This window comes from Emys orbicularis, chromosome 5, assembly GCF_028017835.1.
Source record: "Emys orbicularis isolate rEmyOrb1 chromosome 5, rEmyOrb1.hap1, whole genome shotgun sequence".
NCBI lineage: Eukaryota > Metazoa > Chordata > Testudines > Emydidae > Emys > Emys orbicularis.
In genome coordinates, this window is record NC_088687.1 from 110,491,677 (window position 1) to 110,511,765 (window position 20,089).

Below are 20,089 nucleotides of genomic sequence, written 5' to 3' on the forward strand. Positions count from 1 at the left end.
GCAGCCGGGGAAGGTTTCTGGGGGTGGGTCTGACTTGGCCCCAGCTGCTCCTTGCAGGGGAAGAGGAAGTCCCGTCCTCCCCCAACCCCAGTCCAGCCAGGACTAGCAGCTGGACCCAGCACAGGGTAGGAGCTACCGGCTGGGGCATCCTCATCCCCACCCCTTTCTGTGATTTACCTCTCAGACAGCTGTTCTGGGTGCCTGAAACAACATGCCTGCTCTGCTGGGGGTGGGGGGTGCGTGACCACACTTACGACTTCCCTTTGCTTCCCCCATCAGAAAGTCATTTTTCTGAAGGGAAGCAAAGAAATCTGCGGGGATATGAATTCTGTGCACACGCTGTGGCACAGAGTTCCCCCCAGGAGTATAACTTCTTGTGACAAGAAAGTGAATAACAAATGAATATGGTGTTTGTCTTCCACGAGGAGCAAGAAAAAAGTGTCTAGATAAGGGAACAAATGTTACTTTTAAGTTTCTAAGAGGATACTGTAAATAAAGCCAACTGCAAACTGTGCAAGCTGTTGTACTCAAACCATAGAAGTATTGGGTTTGATTTCAAATGGCCACTGCAAAGCAGCAATGATTTGCCACAAGTTTCTAGTCCTCCTCACTGCCCATAGAAGCCTCTTGCAAGTTTTTTTCTCTAACTAGACGTCTCAAAAACTTCATGCTGTTGTCAGTGAACTTAAAGGTAGTTTGATTCATTTTGTTAGGTGGCATGACACTATTTCTCTGTTTGAGTGAATCCATCCCATGTGATTAAGAGGGTCAGCTCAGGAGCCATTTTCACTTGATTTCTCTAAGATGGAGGCTGCAATTCAGTTAATTCAGTGGCCCAGGAAAAGGAGGTATACACATTTCTCAGAACTGCTCCCCTAACCCATTTGGTTCTGTAAAATCTCTGAGGTGCTACCTAAAATGGTATCTTTAATTTTATACATAGATTCTAGGGCTGGAAGGGACCTCAAGAGGTCATCGAGTCCAGTCCCCTGCCTTCATGGCAGGACCAAATACTGTCTAGACCATCCCTGATAGACATTTATCTAACCTACTCTTAAATATCTCCAGAGATGGAGATTCCACAACCTCCCTAGGCAGTTTATTCCAGTGTTTAACCACCCTGACAGTTAGGAACTTTTTCCTAATGTCCAACCTAGACCTCCCTTGCTGCAGTTTAAGCCCATTGCTTCTTGTTCTATCCTCAGAGGCTAAGATGAACAAGTTTTCTCCCTCCTCCTTATGACACCCTTTTAGATACCTGAAAACTGCTATCATGTCCTCTCTGTCTTCTCTTTTCCAAACTAAACAAACCCAATTCTTTCAGCCTTCCTTCATAGGTCATGTTCTCTAGACCTTTAATCATTCTTGTTGCTCTTCTCTGTACCCTCTCCAGTTTCTCCACATCTTTCTTGAAATGCGGTGCCCAGAACTGGACACAATATTCCAGTTGAGGCCTAACCAGCGCAGAGTACAGCAGAAGAATGACTTCTCGTGTCTTGCTCACAATATACCTGTTAATGCATCCCAGAATCACGTTTGCTTTTTTTGCAACAGCATCACACTGTTGACTCATTTAGCTTGTGGTCCACTATAACCCCTAGATCCCTTTCTGCCAAACTCCTTCCTAGACAGTCTCTTCCCATTCTGTATGTGTGAAACTGATTGTTCCTTCCTAAGTGGAGCACTTTGCATTTGTCTTTATTAAACTTCACTAGATCTAACTGGTTCCAGTCAGAGAGGTACATGTCAGAGGGTAGGATGTCCACACATGGAGGAGGATGCTGTTTGTAGAAAGGAGGGTTCTTTGTCAAGTCCTAAAATTGAGGAGGATGCCCAAGCAATAGCCATGAGAAAGAATGATGGGGAGAAGTAGCAAGCAGGCAGTTGTACTGAAGTGAATGGTGAACAAAATCGTTGTAGTCAGGAGGAAGAACAAGCTGATACCTGATGACCAGGGATGAGGCTACCCAAACTTAAAACCTCTTTGTCTTTGCGCCTCTCTCTCTCTCACACCCACACCCACACACCCTACCTATGTCTACCAATGTGAAGTGTTGAAAATGACAACTCAGAGGCCATAGGAATTGTTAGGAAGAGTGGTGTTTGTTCTGACTCTTGTCCATCTGTGTTCTGTGCTGAGGTGTGAGGGGAGCATCACTAACACTAAATTGTTTAGTTGGTGAAGACCTGAAGCAGCTGTGATGTGTGGGTTTTTTTTTTCCTGCTATCATGATGTCGCATATGCATTAGCTAGGATAGGTAGACAGTTCACGTAGGCATCTCTGCTTTTGGCATCCTTTTCAACAAAGGAACTGTCTGATGAAATGACATCTGAACTTTTGACACCCATCTATAATGTTTAGAAAGCTTGAGCAGCAGCTGCAGGGTGACTAGCTACTTGTCTCAGAAAGAGGACAGGGAGGGGAACTGTCTGCATGGCATAGATGACTGTGGAGGAGAATATAGTGTATGGCACAAAATTCATTCATACCCATACCAATGCTCTCTTGCTTAATGTAAAGGCAGATCAGATGCTGACCTATTGTCCTTCTGGTGCAGAAAAAGAGGGATTCTTCTAGCAGCTGATGGCAGTTGCAGCTCTCTAGTGACAGATGCCAAACTGCACTTTTTTTCTACACTAAGGCCTGGTCTACACTAACCCCCAAATTCGAACTAAGGTACGCAACTAAGTCGACATACCTTAGTTCGAACTTACCGCGGTTCAGACGCGGTCCACACGCGGCAGGCAGGCTCCCCGTCGACTCCGCGGTACTCCTCTCGCCGAGCTGGAGTACCGCAGTCGACGGCGAGCGCTTCCGGGATCGATTTATCGCGTCCAGACCAGACGCGATAAATCGAACCCGGAACTTCGATTGCCAGCTGTCGAACTACCGCGGTAGTGTAGGCCTGGCCTAAAACTGTTCCAGATTAAAACAGTGCAAGCAGCAGTTTGGCATGACGTGGCCAGCAATGCAGGCAAAACAGTGTTCACCGCTCTGTGGACAAGTGGTCCAAACCTCCCCAACTATTTACCTTTAAATCAAAAAGCAAAAAAATCTGATCTGATTGGTTAACAGTTAATCTTTAACAGTCATTTGTATTCAAATCTGTGATGCTAAATAGTAGAAATATTCTGATTCATCACAGAACTGTTTCAGCTGGTAAGAAACAAGAATATTTTCTTATCAGATATTGATGGGAACAAAATGTGCTCTTTTAGTGTTGTATTGGGAAGCTAAAAAAGATGGATGAAAGGAATGCTAATTCCTGTTTTCTTTGGCATCGTGCAGGGTTACATTTTTTTTGAAGTGGCTATTTATTAATAGAATTTGTGCTCAATGATATCATCATGTTTCACCAAAGGTTCATCATCTTATGTCATGAGTATCACAGCTATCGTCCTGTCTGCTGTACTTGGATATGAATGATGCCATGGGAATTTTGTAAGAGTAGAGGGTTGTCCTGGTATAGAGGGCCAAAATTTCCCTCTAGTCTCCTCACTATGTCTTGTTTACATTCAGAGCTATGCACCAGTTGGTTGCCATCCTCAACTCCAGTGGTGCTCTATGTTATGTACATTTGAAGTGTTTTGGGCTCCTTCAGAATGAAGGACACTAAATAAATGTAAAATATAATATTCACCAGGAAATATAAAATATGCACTGAGGAATGATATCTCAACTTTCTTGCTGTATTGTTTTCACTGAACCAGTTTGTCCCCTGCCCTGGTAAAAGACTATAGACAAGGGATTTGTGTGTGGCTATTTCTGCAAGGATTTCTTTGTGGCGATTCCCCCACAGCATCTTGTTGGGAGGGCAGGGTTTGCTGACCTATGGTAAAGCTCTTGCCTGAAAGCATAGCTGACTGGCTGCAACCCTGCACCAGCTTTGGCCTTGGCAGCTCCTCTCTAACTCCCTGGCAGTGGATGCCCTGTGGTGGTGAACAGTTTAGGTCAGAGCTGATGTGGAAGTACAGGTGGTCTGCTATGTTTGCAGATGCAGCCTCTATCACAGCAAGGCCACCCTGCCCCTTCCCATTGCAGGATCCTGGCAGGGGTCTTGCTGCCACAATCTCCTCAAGGATGGATTACCTTTTCTATATAAATTCTGCGGAGCCAAAGAGGGATTGAATCCTGAGCACAGGTGCTGGCCCACATGGAGCTGCTTCATCTTGTCAGGCAGGGAAGACAATGGTATGGAGGCACCCGTTCTGTGTATGGAGAGATCTACACAGGAAGGGGCTTCCATGCGCTGCTCAAGGACACTGTCTGACCTGTTGACTCAAATAAATGGCTGATGCTTAATACATATGAACTGGGGACCACTTGGATACTTTATGATATATTCTGGAGGCTGACAACTTTCCAAAATTGATATTAACTATTCAACAGAGAAAGAAAGAAAGAAAAAAAAAGAAAATTAATTGAAAATTATTGCTTTTTTCCAGGAAATGTTTTCCTACCTTTCAAGTCAGCTGAGGAAGCTAGCAGAAGTCTACAAGGAGAGGCTGTTGAACACACCACACAATCCTATTTCCTTAGGTAATTACTGTTCAGCTTTGAACTGAGCCAGCACTTCTGAAATCTTCTATATTTTTAATACACTTGCATACACAAGATGAGCTTGCATATGGTTCACCGTTCCATTCCATTAATCTTATGCCAATACAAGTCCATTGAAATCAATGGACTTGCATCAGCCTAAAAGTGGAGTAGTGCAGTTATCAGTGCAGTTAGTGACTCAGACCCTGTATTTATATACGTAACTGCTTGTGATCAAAATATGCTTTGTTTGATCATGAGAGTAAAAAGACTGACATGTTACCATTCAGTACTTCAATTTATTTATTTTTATACTGTTTAATAGTTATTTCAACCACAACCATAACCAGTAGTTATTTCACACTACTTGGTGCTGAACCTCAGTAAAATAGACTATTAGTGAGTCCCTTTATTTACTTGGGATTTTCATTGTAAGCAATAACTCTACTGAACCTGGAAAACTGGAACTTCTCTCCCTACACAGTATCTCAATTGTATAAATGGTCTAATCAGATAATGAAAGGATATATTTAGTGGAAAACTGAAAAGAATTAAAAATAATAGTAAGAATGTTCATATTAGTTATATTCTAACCCAAATACTTAACCAGGGCACCATTGTTAGATAAAACTTATCAATGGTTCTTTTCTGCTGAAGGAGGAGCTTTATTACAGTTATAACATAGCTATTTATGTCTTCAGCTATGTCTCTAGAGAACCTAGATAAACACAGTGACATGGCTGTTACTCAGCTTGGATCTATGCTTTTCACAAGACAAGTTTCAGGAGCAAGGTGAGCATCTGAAATATTTTAAACTTTTATCATATTCAGTGAAATTTGCTGTGCTGTGATGGTTCTTAGGACTTTACAAACTAACTGAGGTATAATGTGTACACATGTATCCCTAGCACAAATTTGACCCTGGTTGTAAAGAGTCAGAGTGATGCATTCTTCATTCCACTGCTGTCGGCCTTCACTGTCCATTAGTTAAGTTTTCCCACAAGTGTCCTCATGCTTCCTCCCATGCTGCTCCTTATGCGTGCAAGGAACTCCTTGTAAAAATTTGCTAAACCACTAACTACATAATGTCTGTCAAACCTCTCCTTAAAACTTGCCACTGACAGGATGCCTGCAAAACACTGTCTGCTAGTTAGACAATTGGTGGGCTATGATACGACCACTGATTACCATGTTAGTTGTACTATTCCTGTCTGTTTGCTGTAGCACCTGGTGCCACTAATCTTAAGATTGTCCTTGTCCCAAATTATTCACAGTCTTTTTGTTATCTGTGGCCGTAGTGCCTAGTACAATGTGGTCCTGATTCCTAATTGGGGCCTTCTAGGTGTGATACCACAATACAAATTAGTAATAATGCATCTTTCACTAGTTGTGGAAGCGGTTACTGTACTTGACAAAAACTGAGGTTTGTAATACTAGAGGAATATTTAACATTGCTTCAGCTGTACTTTAAAAAATCTTTTTTGTGCCAAAGACCTGGGAAACACATTGCTTATCTCTAATGTTGTTCGTTGCTTTTTGTAGTGTAAAAGAAAATCCTACTTTCCAGAATTAACTTCAGCCAGTGTAGGTGGAAAATTTTTACTGCTAGACGGTACATGGCAAGGGAAATGCAGGCCAAATAATTTTTAATGATTTCAGTTTAAACCTTTTAGAAGAAGAGGATGATCTAAAACTTGTTTTGGCAGAATTCTTTAATCTGAATATTGCTGCTGTCAACTAGCTTCTGCTACAGAGTTAATGTCACTTTGTCTGGCAGAGCTGAGTATTTTCACATCAGAAGACATGCTTCATTAGCTTGGATTATTCCACTTCTTACACAGATGAACTACAGTAAATCTGTATGTACTGCAGTAAAATGGGGTGGGTTTTTTTGTTTTGTTTTACCTGACGATAACTTTTACTTGTCCTGCTACTACAGTCCTCTTTGGGTAGATTGGTCTTAACAGATACCATCTTTGAAAAAGTTCAGGGTTTCATCAAGTTCAAAAGTTCCAGTCCTATTTCTACCCATGCTGTTTTTTTATAGTTCTTGATTTTAATGTTCTTTAATAATTGGTTCACTTCAGGTACTTTTACACAAACTTGTTTATAATTTACACACGTTGTTATGCATAGAAATGTTTCAGAATACTGTGCTTCCTGTAAATAGCCCTGAGCATTTTTAATTGAATTGTGATTGATTGTTTCAGGGTGGTTCCCCTTGGGTCTTTGCAAACAGTGAATAACTACACTTTCAAAGGCTTTATGTCACATACAAATTACTATCCCTGTGCTTACCTCAATGCTGCTTCAGCAATTGGAATGAAAAAGCAAGATGTAGATCTGTTCCTAAAAAGACTGGAAAAGTGTATGAAGACTTTTAGAAAAGAAAAGAGCAATGGAAAAGATGTGCCTGAAATGGATAACTGTACTAAACATACAAGTACGGGAGAAACTGAAGACTAGAACAAGATGCAGATTTTGGAACACACAAAGTTTGGTGTGTGTTTGGGGGTTGTTTTTTTGGGGGGGGGGGGAGGGGGGTTGGTTTTGTTTTGTTTTTTGGATTGTGTGAAGTTTGTATCCTGTTTGTATTGTGGAATATGCAATACAGGGAATGGAAATTTAAATTTAAAAAAAACTTGGATGAAATTCAGATTTTAAAAAATTATTGGGTAACATTCATCACTGTGCAGACAGCAAACCATAAGGCTTTTGCACCTCTTAAAACCCACTCAAGTACTCAAATAGGGCTTAAATAGTATGAAGGCTCTAAGATGGGTCTTTAGAAATGAATTTGCCCCATTGTGATTGGAGTTGGACAAATATCTGAAGAAAATTTCAGTGAATATTGATTAATATTTTAAACTGAATTTGCTTTAGCAGTGTTTTGTATCTCTTCTGATTTTGCTATTGGTGTTCATTTAGCAAACAGTCCTTTTTTGCTCACAAAAATGTCTCTGGAATGAGTGTTCATACATGTGTGAGTATTTGCTCATGAGTGCATTCACAGCCATTTCCTGCTACATCTCTTTATGGGCATGAGAGGGGAGATAGATATTATTAAATGAAATTTTAAAATAATGTGAGCATGAGATACAATGGGGAGAGATGGTTTTTCCAAGTCCCTTTCCTGATAGTAATTTGAACAGCTGAAAACAGGAGCAACATGTTTGAAGTCTGTACATGTTCTTAGCCGGGGAACACCATGGAAAGGCACAGACTCCCTATGGCAAAGGGAAATCTACAAGGGAGTGTAACAGGGCAATTTACAAGGATTCAGCCAATCCTCAGCCCCTGGAAAGACTTTCAGGGTTGAACAGTCCCACAGGAAGCATATGGGGGTAAACAGCAAGGAAAGAAGGGGGCTGCAGTAGGAAGGCAGTGAAATGGGAAGATCTCCCCTCCCTCTTGCATTTGATTTGTGCCTTAATAATTGCTCTCCTGAATAGGAGAAATCAGCGGACCTGAAGTAATGGGAGATTGGTTCTCCTATGGGCCCTAAGGAGGGACAGCAGATATTCATGGGGACTCCCAGGATGTTAGATTTACTCCAGCACTTCAATAAATTTGGAGACCATGCCTCCTAATTCTGAACCATCTCCTGTGGGTGGTGCTGCTGCTGCCCCAACTATATTCAGTCACTGACTGAACCGGTTAGCCTAGCTAAGGGCTCATATCACTGAGTTTGCTTTTGTTGGCTTAGGCTTGTAAAGTTTTTCATTTTAAAAAAGAAATTAAAACGGGATTCATGTGGTATATGCAGAGTGGCAATTTGGTTAAATTAAAGATATTCCAAATCATTTATTGGCCGAGTGGAGCAAGATCTAACGCTCAACTCAGTGGCATTTCTGTGTTTGTCTGTAATGTGATAACTTTGGTATGCCACATCTGATCAATTTTAAAAATAATGGAATGTTCTAGGCATCCGTGGGCACACTTCTATTAGTTCTGATGGAAATCAAAACACCAGAAGAGCCTGAGTCAGAGGAAAATCAGGGCCACAGACTGCCTGTTGCCACAGGCAGAGGAATCTCTGCTGCCCCCTGTACATAGCAGAGGCAGCAGCTTAGCCTGTTGAGTGGGAAGACTGTAGCCTGGACTCTAACAGAAATGAGAGCTTTCCAGACATGGTATATATGGGGGGGGTAGGGGGTGGAGAGAGCCCAGTGCATGGGGGAGGAGTAGGGACCCAGAGAGGGAGGGGGCCAGGGTGAGGGTATGCAGCAGGAACCAGAGGGATGGGGCAGTCGTGATGGGTGAAGCAGGGACCCAGAAGCGGGGGAAAGGGAGATGGAGGGGGAAGGAAGCAGCGACCCAAAGAGGGCTGGGCGGGGGGGAAAGCAGGATCTGCAAGAGAATGTAGGGATGGGGAATGGTGGTGGTGAGGGAAGCAGGGGCCCAGAGTGGAGATGTGGGGAGGAGAAAGCAGGGCTGTGGATGGGGAGTCAGCAGGGGCAAACCATAAATACTTGAGGGTGGGGAGCAAGGACCTGGAGAGTGGGGAATGGTGATTGGGAGTGTAACAAGGCATAGCAGGCCCCCCCCTTGGTTCTGCCTTTGCTCTGCTCTGCTCTGCTCCAAAAAGCACTCCAAGACCACCTGGCTCAGCAGTCACCAGTGCAGTTTATTTGCATAGTGCCATCCCACCATCTTCTCACCAGGTGTACAGCTTGGGGATTCCAGCCTTGAGGACTCCTTAGTCTCTGGACTCAGGAGGGCAGAGCTACCACACTCCTTCCTTGGCTCCCCTCCCCCTGCCTCTGGGCCTGTATATAGAACCAGGCTAATCAGGCTGGCAGCAGTTTCTCCTTTGCCAATCAGCCACTGGTTTACCTCCTTTAATTGGAGCTGGAGTGACAGAGGGCTGGCTCAGTCATTCCTGCTGAGCACCCTGTCGCAGGGAGGGAGATATGCAGGGGACACACACAGACCAGAGCAATGGGGGTACACACTGAGCCCCTGGTATGAGGAAAGGGGTGGAGGAGTTGTAGGGAGACCCTGAAATAGAGGAGGATGCAGTATGACACACAAGGAATTTACTGCGGTGGAAATGGAGGAATGCAAGTAGCCCCTGGGGGTGCATTGTGCATGGCCTGCTGAAGCTATGAAGAATGTGGCCCACTAGTTTTACTTACACACACACACACACACACACACACACACACACACACACACACACACATTTTGTTATACCATTGTCTGTGGTGACTTGGCATATTTTTACTTTAACATAATATCACCGTTTAAATGCTGCATGCATTCTATCCTCAAGTTAGATTTTTGTTAAACTTATTCGTTCACAAGCATAATTTGTATGTTCCATTGTAAAATACTGTTATACAAAGTAAGGCCCATAAATTGTAGAATTCTGCCAGCCGGAACAGAACTGCCAGACCTCCTATTCTGCCAATGCCGCAAGCCTTGTTGCCCCATTTGTCCACTTCTTCCACGGGCATCGTCATGGCTTCTTTCCCTAACACTAATCTCTATGCCTGGAATGTCCTGCAAGGGCCACTATTCTCTCTGCAGTCAAATCTGTTCTTCAGGCTCACATTGAATACTCAGCAAATGCCCTCATGAAGCGAGTCAATTTAATTTTTTTTAAAAAACCTTGTACCATCATGATGTGCATGTGCCTTAAACTAAATATCTCTGTGATCTTATTGCTGCTACTCTTGTTACTCCTCACCCCGCTGTTTGCCACTCTCACTTGCTGTGTCGCTGTCATTTGTTATGTCATGTCACATCTTAATTTAAACCATAAGCTCTGGAAGCCAGATGCTGTGGGTAATTTAATAATAACTTGAAATGAAATTTGATTTAAATAATCCAAACTCCAATGTATTTTTAAAAAACAAATGGAAAAGAATGACCAAACCTTTGTGTTGGTCTCTTACAATGCAGAGCTAGTTCTGTAGAAAAGATCTGAGCCAAATTATTAAACAGAATGCTTTTAAAGGAAGATTAGAACGTCATTGACCACTATCCACCCAGTATGCATGATAAAGTAAGTAATGTACATTCCAATTATGCTTCAGTTACTAGCTTAATCTTTCCATATGTCCCTTATAAAAACCAATTATCAACAAGGTCCCCTCAAGACTATGGGAAATACTACCCTTTGGAAGTGGTCAGAGTTTCACAGCACTGCTGCTAGAAGGTGGTGATAGAATGAAGGCGGCTCTCTTTTGGAGGTAGGGTGAGAGGGAAAAGCTGATAATGGCTGCCTTCCATGAAAATTTTGCAATGAGATTGTATGGGGAAGGGGAAGAACTCAAGAACCTTTGCCGCACTTCACCCAGCCACAAAGTTCATAAGAGGGCAGGAGTGAACTGACATTTGACCTGATGATCCTGTGGAGATTTTGAGCAACTGCACTTTCAACATGATGGAAGAAGTAAGGCCACGGGGCCTCCCACAACTCCTCAAAGAAAACCAAATTAAGTGGTTGAGAGGGGTGGTTCTGTGTGTAGGAGGGGGCCAATGCTTTTTCCTCTCAAGGTGTGCGAGATGCAGTGCTTTAGTTCCATTTTACCATGTAATAACTTGTGCTAATTAGTTGTTCCTGAATGTTTGACATGTCTGATTAATTGTGTATTAAGATCACCTGTAATGTCTTACTTTAAATGATCCAGGGCAAAAATACATAATAAATGTTTTAATATATTTGTCTTTGCAGCCTTGAATATTTTTGTCTAGTTTATGTAAATCTCATAGAATCATAGAATATCAGGGTTGGAAGGGACCTCAGGAGGTCATCTAGTCCAACCCCCTGCTCAAAGCAGGACCAATTCCCAACTAAATCATCCCAGCCAGGGCTTTGTCAAGCCGGGCCTTAAAAACCTCCAAGGAAGGAGATTCCACCACCTCCCTAGGTAAAGCATTCCAGTGCTTCACCACCCTCCTAGTGAAATAGTGTTTCCTAATATCCAACCTAGACCTCCCCCACTGCAACTTGAGACCATTGCTCCTTGTTCTGTCATTTCAGAGGATCAGGCAAATTCTTCAAGTGTTTGTCACATATATTGCACTGTTGGTGTGTGCTATGTCTGTTGGGGGCCAACCCTACACCCTGAGTTTACTCATGCCTCCAACTGAATATTTAAAGGGTGGAGGTGGCCCCAACCACCTAGTTCCTTCTTACCCCCTGTGGAATTTGCAATGTCTCAGCTTGCTCACTGTGTGATCTATCAGACCTGATTGAGGGAAGGAGGGGATAATTATTAGATCAGCCTTAGAGAGAGAGAGAGAGAGAGCAGGCCAGCAGGGCCAGGGTAAAGGGAGATCTCTGCATGGAGAGATCTCTTTCCTCTCTTTCTTTGGCAAAAGACGATGATGCTTATTGTATGACACAGTGAATAGAATTGCTATGTGGGACTCTAAGAGGGTGGTGGTTGATAAAACACTAATAAAGTACATAGTGGTGGTTACAAATTGGAGGTGTCAGAGCCATTTGTTCAGGGAGACGGAGCAGAGGGCCGCTCCCTGTCACAGGACACCATCTCCAAATTTGCTGACAGGTTTCCTCAAGATGGTAGAGAGGCGTTTAAATCCTTTAGTTTGAAGGGGCAACTTGCATGTATATCTCTTCAAGTAGATGATGCGGACACAGCATCCAATCTATGGATTCCTTGTTTGCCATGAAGAGATCGTTTTGGTTCCTATCCTCAGGAATCCTTAAGGAGGTAAATGTTAAAATTGAAAATATTTCATTTGAAGGATGCAAACTTTTAAATGTGAAGACTGATGAGGACTCTTAAGTGACACTGAGGTCCTTAGGAGTCTACGCTCCTACACTTAGGTAAGTCTACACTTACGTCTCAACTACATAAAGGGCAGCCATTCTACATCCAATGTAGACAACCTGAACCACCCGGGAAGTGCCAGAAATTTCAGAGGAGGAAACCATCCATCTTCACCGCCATGTCTTCTCACCTGCCCTCCTCATCAAAAGGCAAGAGATTTGACTCCTTAGCTGGGAATAGTGTACAACCTGTGTTGGATCTCCCTCTTATATCCTCTCCATTTAGATGCCATTTATTTTATTTTCATGGGGTGTGGATTGCCACAAATCGTTGGGTCCTAGAAATCATAGAGGTGGGTTACTCCATACAATTCTAGTCCCTCCCCAACCATCTTCCCAGACCCTACTGAGGGCCTGCTCTCATGAGAACATGTTCATCAAATATGCCTTATTGTGTGACGAAAGGAGCTCTCTCTACTTAGCTTAACAAAGTGAAGGTCAATTATTGAATATATATGCACAACACATATCAAAGAACCAATGTTACTGTAAGGTAAGTAACTGTTTCTTATTATCTGTGAGATAAACAAAATTGAGAACCATTTGTGCAGTAATCATATTATCTGTTCATGCTTTGAAATGACTGCACAGGAAACCGAGCAAATAAAGCCTACCAGATGCAGCAAACTCTCTTGAGCCTAAGAAAGCAAAATGTAATGTTGCAAATGTAAATGCTGGCATTGCAGCTTAATATACATATAAGCCAAGTAATCTATATTATGTGATCATCTTTTTTTAAGAAAGGCTGGAGCCCAGAGACTAATAAATGTCCTCATCTGCAGTGTATCAGCAGTTCTCAGTCCTGCGTTGATGTATAGATAAGTCTAATTGAAGAATTATTACATGAATCCACATGTGGATTATAGATGGGTTACAGCCTTTGGTTCATGATGCTTTAAAGCGGCGTGGCCAACCTGAGCCTGAGAAGGAGCCAGAATTTACCAATGTACATTGCCAAAGAGCCACAGTAATACGTCAGCAGCCCCCCATCAGCTCCCGCCCCCCAGCGCCTCCCACCCACTGGCAGCCCCGCCAGTCAGCGCCTCCCGCCTGCCGCAATCAGCTGTTTTGCATGCACAGGAGGCTCTGTGGGGGAGGAGTGAGGGCATGGCAGGCTTGGGGGAAGGGGTAAAGTGGGGGCAGGGCCTAAGGCAGAGCAGGGGGTTGAGCAGTGAGCTCATTGGAAAGTTAGCATCTGTAGCTCCAGCCCTAGAGTCAGCACCTATGCAAGGAGCCACATATTAACCTCTGAAGAGCTACATGCAGCTCCAGAGCCACAGGTTGGCCACCCCTGCTTTAAAGATTCAGTTGCTGTTTTCATTTTTTTGTTTTAGGGGGTGTCCAGATTACGTCTTCTTTTTAATGCAACATTTTAATAACACTGGCTTGAGGGGTTTTGAAATCCCAAGTAAGACAATTTAAGAAGCTGACAATCATTTTTTTAAACCATGTCCATTGTAAACTTGAACTGGTTACAAAGTGGTATTAAACAGAGGACCTATGGTGAGAAACCAGTATCTGAATAATTGTGCTGTGTATATTCAGAAACTTTGTAAATAATAGTGTGAGCATACTAGGGTGCATTGTAATCATTCTATTTAAAACATATTGGTTTAAAAACCACTGTCGTCTCTAGCCATCTGTCACAGAGCGTCTCTGTCACTGCCCGGTGAACTACAGCTGGGCTCCCATACCTACTCCAAAAGACGTGACAACAACAGGAGCTTTTGCCTTGGGAGAATCCAGTTGGGAAAGACCCTGACTGTTCAAGGGCCCAAATCCCAAAGTCTCTGAACTAAGGTAAAAGCCCTGAAGCCCTCGCAGGCACTGAAAGATTTCTCTGTGATCAGACTTTCTTTTCATATACCCCAAAAGGGGTGGACTGGGAGATGTGACCTAGGTGGTGGGGGCTGAGCCACAAAAGAAGAGACAGATCCCCCACAAGACAGAACTATAACTAAAAAGGGGGGAGGTCAGGGAGGGAGACAACCTGCTGCACCCTTGCCTGACCCCTACTGGCACTGATGGTGAGCATTCCCCTTTACAGGGCCTAGCAATGAGACATAATATGTGATTTAGATCTTGTATTCAAATCCCACCCCTGTCAGTAGTGGAAAAGTTATAATCTGGCTATTTTTTGGCCTACTATATGTGAAGTGAATATGGTGGCTCTCACCGGACAGATGTGTGCATCACAGTTGACACTGATGGGAAAGCAAAGGAGTCAAAGAGCCAAAATACTAACTTACCCTCCCACACTTAGTGGTGGTTTGAATAAGTCAAATTGTTGGAGCACTGTGGGGGAAGTTTGTGCTCTTGCTGCTGACTTTGTTCTCCAAGTACTGTCCCTCAGGCACTGTTTTTGTTAATTAAAGGATTATGGAAAAAAATGTTTTAGCAGAAATATGAGAATAAAGGACTGGTAGCTCCTAGCACTAGATTTAGGAAGGTTTCCTGATAGGTTATGCGGTGATTAGCCAGCTTAGCGTGAAAAAGCTTCCACTGTAATTACCCGATTGTACCCAATCTGTGGCTAAAAAGAAAATGGCACCTTCCATTGCTGTCAGCTATTTAAATGTAGACTGTACCCTTTTTTTCAGTCCACACTTCTACAAGTTGACATGTGAAGTTGTTCTTGCTGTGTATAAACTGTCAAAAATGCTTAGGGTCTCATTTTCTGCCCATACTGCAGTCAGGGCCGGCTCCAGGCACCAGCCCACCAAGCTTGTGCTTGGGGCGGCACCTGGAGGAGGGCGGCGCGGCGCTCCGGCCGCCGGCGAGAGCGGGGCCACGGCCGGGCTCGCCGCCCTCCCCCCGGCGCTCTGGCCGCCCTCCCCCCCCCCCGGCGCCCTCCCCCCGGCCGCCCTCTGCGCCCTGCCCTCTGCGCTCTGGCCGCCGGGGGGAGAGCCGAGCCCCGGCCAGGGCTCGCTGCCCTCCCCCCGGGGCTCCGGCCGCCCTCCCCCCCCCCCCCCCCCCCCCCCCGCCCAGCGGCAAAAAAGCCAGAGCCGGCCCTGACTGCAGTAAATCAGAATAACTGGACTGAAGTCACATGCATTACATTACTATAGCACCCCAAGTTGAATTTGTCACTTCAGAGCCTACTGCTGGTGGCTTCCAGTTGATGGAGGGGTAAAGTCTGACAGCAGAGTGAGAGAGCTCAGTGTCTGAGCATTTTGGTTTGATAATGGGCTAACAAACAGATGGTGATGTGTAGTACTAGATTGTGAATGGTTAGTGAGAGTTACTCTGGGGGCACAATGGGACCCCAGTCGTTGTTGGCTTTTAGGTACTACCATAATAAACACTACCAATAGTAAACAAAATTATTGTTGTTAATAGTCCCATGAGTAGGCCTTCTGGATTTGATGGAACTAAAATGGGAGTAAGAGGGGTCACCAGTGTGAGCAAAGGGCTCTCAGTTTGATGTGCTCAAAAAGAGGAATGTAGATATACAAGGAAGAATTTTCCAACCTATCAGATTTAAATAGAAGTATTTTTATAAGCTTTCTTACAATATAGTGTAATAACCCTTGTTTAAATACAAAACTGTCCAACAATCTCTCACAGTCCATCTCTCTCTTCTAGATGCTCCAGCTTTGACGTTACAATTCTTTATCTAGTTTATGGTTTTGCATCCCACTCATCGCTGCAATGTTAGAATAAGTACCAGGGAAATGGACTAGTGAGCAGCAGACAGGCAAGGTGATTAAAGGTATGTTTTTATATGTATACATCTAGAGTGAGAGAGAGTGTATGTTCATAAAATATAAATTGCACTGGAATTGACATGCTTCTTGTGGCATTGTAGAAGCAGAGAATCTTCTTGCAGGGTTTGAATGAATAGCTATAATAGGGCTATACCACATCACGATAAATATTTATCTATTTTAGAGTCAGTAAATACTGTCTAAATACATATTTGCTTATTTTACCAGAATGAGTGTCCACCTGTCAATTTTAGGAAATGCTACAATTTTATTTCCAGTAATGTATTTTTCTTTGACTTTTTTTTTAATTGCTCTTTGTGTGTTTTTGAGCCAACTTTGCAATGCTACAGTCCAGGAAAAAAAAAATGCTTACTAGTATATTACCATCCCCAGGGATACAGAACGTAATAGGGATGAAATTGACTGATGCATACAAAGGCAGCAGGTCCATGTGCTCATGGTGCCAGCAGTTTTTAGGATTTATAATCAGTAAATGGATTTTAATACGGAAATGTTTTTTTAATAATGATATAATTGATACAATTATAACTCCAGCTTGTATTCCACATGAATGGTGCAAACTGTAATACTCACTTTTTTGTTTTTATTTTAGAAAAATTCATCTGAATGTCAAATCTTGAGCTATATTAATGCAGCACCTTAGTTTTCAGGAAAAGACAGCACCAGTCTACCATATTGATTTTTTATACCTTGATTACCACCGCCAATGCCTCTCATCTCTAAGACCGTGGTTTGGGATTCTGAGCCTATTATGTTGCTAGGAATCATAGGTCTGATTCTAGTCCTCTTGAAGTCAATGAGAGTCTTTTCACTTACTTCAGCTGGACTCAGATAAAGCTGTCTGTGATTTTCATCCATTCATTAAGGTGAAGTTCCACTCTGAAAAGTGACTATCAACATGACCGTGAGCTGCCATGATGACTATAGGTCAGTGACTTCTAGGTCAGACTAAGTTTACAAGCAAAGAATTGTTGTTTTCCTTCGACAGGACAAACTGTTCTTTATTGCTCAAGCTTCATCATCAGTAATAAAGATTTAGGAAGCAAAAATTCTGACCTGTTTGACACTAATGCTTTTAGTAGAATTATACAGGTGTAACTGAGGGCAGAATTGGGCAGTTGGAACTTAGTTTACATTCTGTTGATGTGTGAGCCAGAAAAGAGTTCAGCTCTTTTCTATAGATGTGATCGTTCTGCAGTGCTACCAGGAATAAAAGATAATTAAAATGTATTTTTGTCATGGAAGCAAGTAGATGTGACTCAGAATGCACTCAGGGAACAGTTCTGCTGAGTAAAAAGATGCCATTTTTACTTAGTCACCATAACTGCACTGTTATGCAAGAACAAAGTGGCATAGACTTAACCCTGCACGCATTGGGCCTGATTCATATCTGCCCTGCGCCTTGTATAGTCATTTACACCTGTGCAATAGTCAACTGTTCTGATCTGATAGCATTTACTATATATGCTGCACTCACTCTGCACAAGTGTACAGGTTGTACACTAGGCAAGGGAGTGGGGAATTAGACCCATTGTTTACATTTTAGTCCAAAGGACAGATAAGTCAAACATCCTTCTCCCCGTCCACCGTGCTCTGCCCTTAACATCAGTTAGTTTTTGTAAAACACATTGCGTTCCTTTCCCCAGGAAGCTGAGCACATTATCTCTACAACACTCCAGCACCTTGCTAGAAACATTCCACTGTTAAGTTTTCAGAGAGTTCTTTTCAAAGTTAGCGACCTTGATGTGACCACAGCACCTGTTTTTACCTGATAAGATCATTAATTTTTCTCCTCTCCAGCATTTGTGTTGAGCGTAAGCAACTCTTAGTTTATACGTGACAATTATTGCCTCGATATCAGCTTGCCGGAACGCTGACCCGTATTTCCTGATTTAATAAAAACAAACAAACAAACAAACCATTAAATGACCAATTAGAAGACATCACTTCAACAAAAGTGGAATGAACTGTATTATTATGAGAGTGCAGGTTTCTCGTTAGCTGAAATAGAGCAAGACCGCTACTGGAATCAGTCGTCATGCAGCTTTTCAGCCATCACTCTGCTGCAGTAGCGGCCGTCTCTTAGTCAAAATGACAGCAAAGCACTGATCTATACAGTTCTCTGAGCAAGAGCAAGAACAGTTGCATATTCACAATAAATGTGTTCCTGGAATAAACACATTGGGAAGTACAGCTTATTTTTTTAAGAGAAATGTTCTCATCCTCTCTCTCCCTCCTTTTTTTTTTTTAATTTAGTAGGTTGCTGTCATGTACTACATTTTATTTTTGTAACTAGTCTAGGCAGAACTTTATAACTATAGTCTATGGAACTTATGATTTTGTTTTTCTGCATACTGCAGCTTTACATTTCTAAGAGTCTGCTGGAGGCAGCTGTCATTTTGTGTTCAGTTCAGGTGTGGACTAACAGAAGAGAGATGTGCTCTGCTCTCTCATGAGCCAGCTGCACCAGCATTTAGCAATGCTGGGAGCCCTAAGGTAGCAAGGCTCCTAAGACTTCAGCTTTTATCAGCGCTGTGTTGAATAGACTTACTCTGGGTGGGTTTCAATGACACAATGCTGTAAATGGCACGGAGAGGGAGAGCCATTATACGAGGGCTCCCAGAATCACTATCACTGATTCAGTGGTTATCAAGAGTGGGAATTTTCTGTCAAAAGCCCTAGTATAAACAACACTCTGGAGTCTTTACATTTGCTTTTTCTGGTTTTGCCTTAACCTATATGAAGAGCCATTTGGACTTAAAGTATGTAGTTGTGTATCAGATTCTTTAGTGATAAGGGCCCAGATCCACAAAGGTATTTAGGCTCCTAACTTCCATTGATTGATCTGGATCAAGGGCCATATACGTACCTAGATCAACAGATAGAAAATATAACTGTATAATCAATGTTTGGTGCAGGTGGGAAGAAACTCCATATCTCAGGGTGACAGTCAGGCCACTGGTTCAAATTCAGATAAGTTGTTAGTACAACGAGTGGTTTATTCAGAGACATTTCTGAAAGGCCAACCTAAACTCCCAATGTTTGATATCAGAAATGGGCAAAATTGACCTCCAAAATGGTTTTACAAAAAAATGCCTGAAACATTCTGCCATTTCATTTCATGTGATCTTGAAGCTCCATAAGTTTTTGGTTTTACAACATTTCAGGAAAATGGAGTTTTTTTGTTGAAGTATGCAAAAAACTGAGAAGCAATTTTTTTTCTTGAAAATGTGCACTTGTGAACATCTAACCTTAGGTGGAAGGAGTCTGTGTCCATTTGTATGGTGTGTGTGTGTGTCCCCTCCTGGACAAATATTTAAATTAAATTAATAAAGATATCCTATCTCCTAGAACTGGAAGGGACCTTGAAAGGTCATCAAGTCCAGCCCCCTGCCTTCACTAGCAGGACCAAGTACTGATTTTGCCCCAGATCCCTAAGTGGCCCCCTCAAGAATTGAACTCACAACCCTGGGTTTAGTAGGCCAATGCTCAAACCACTGAGCTATCCCTCCCCAAGCTGCATGTTTGTCTAGTACAATACAGGTCTCAAACTGTGGTCTGTGGGTCACTGTTAGTCCACAGAGCACTTGCTGGTGGACTGCAGGAAACTGGTTTTAGAACATCATTCCCCTCAGCACCTCTGTGTAATGGCTAAGTACATATTATGATGAGCCACAAATGGCAAGATCCTCAGCTTGTGTAAACTGGCATCACTCCATTGAAGTCAATTTACACCAGCTGAGATTCTGGCTTAGAAAGTGTGTGATGAGCCTGAGTGATCTAGTGGGTTAGGCATGAGCCTGGCCATCAGGACACTTGCATGCTATACTTGTTGTATGACCTCAGGCAAATGATTGAACCTCTCAGTTTTCCAGTTTCTGCATTTCTAAAATTAGGGTAATTATATTTATCTACTTCATAGAGTGATGTGAGGCAGAACTAAATAACGTTCACAATAGGATTTATAAGTACAAAGCCAAAGGCCAGAGTGTAGCAGAGATGGGAGTAAAATA

At 42.8% G+C, this 20,089-nt stretch overlaps 1 protein-coding gene across 1 annotated transcript in view; it reads left to right on the top strand.

Moving 5' to 3' along the window:
- Positions 1-7,007, top strand: part of SEPSECS (Sep (O-phosphoserine) tRNA:Sec (selenocysteine) tRNA synthase) — a 50,497-nt gene extending 43,490 nt beyond the window's left edge. Inside the window, exons 9-11 of the mRNA XM_065405379.1 lie at positions 4,448-4,541; positions 5,243-5,333; positions 6,752-7,007. Of these exons, the coding sequence (XP_065261451.1) occupies positions 4,448-4,541; positions 5,243-5,333; positions 6,752-7,007 (441 nt within the window). The remainder of the gene's footprint in view (positions 1-4,447; positions 4,542-5,242; positions 5,334-6,751) is intronic.
- The last annotated feature ends 13,082 nt before the right edge of the window (positions 7,008-20,089 follow it).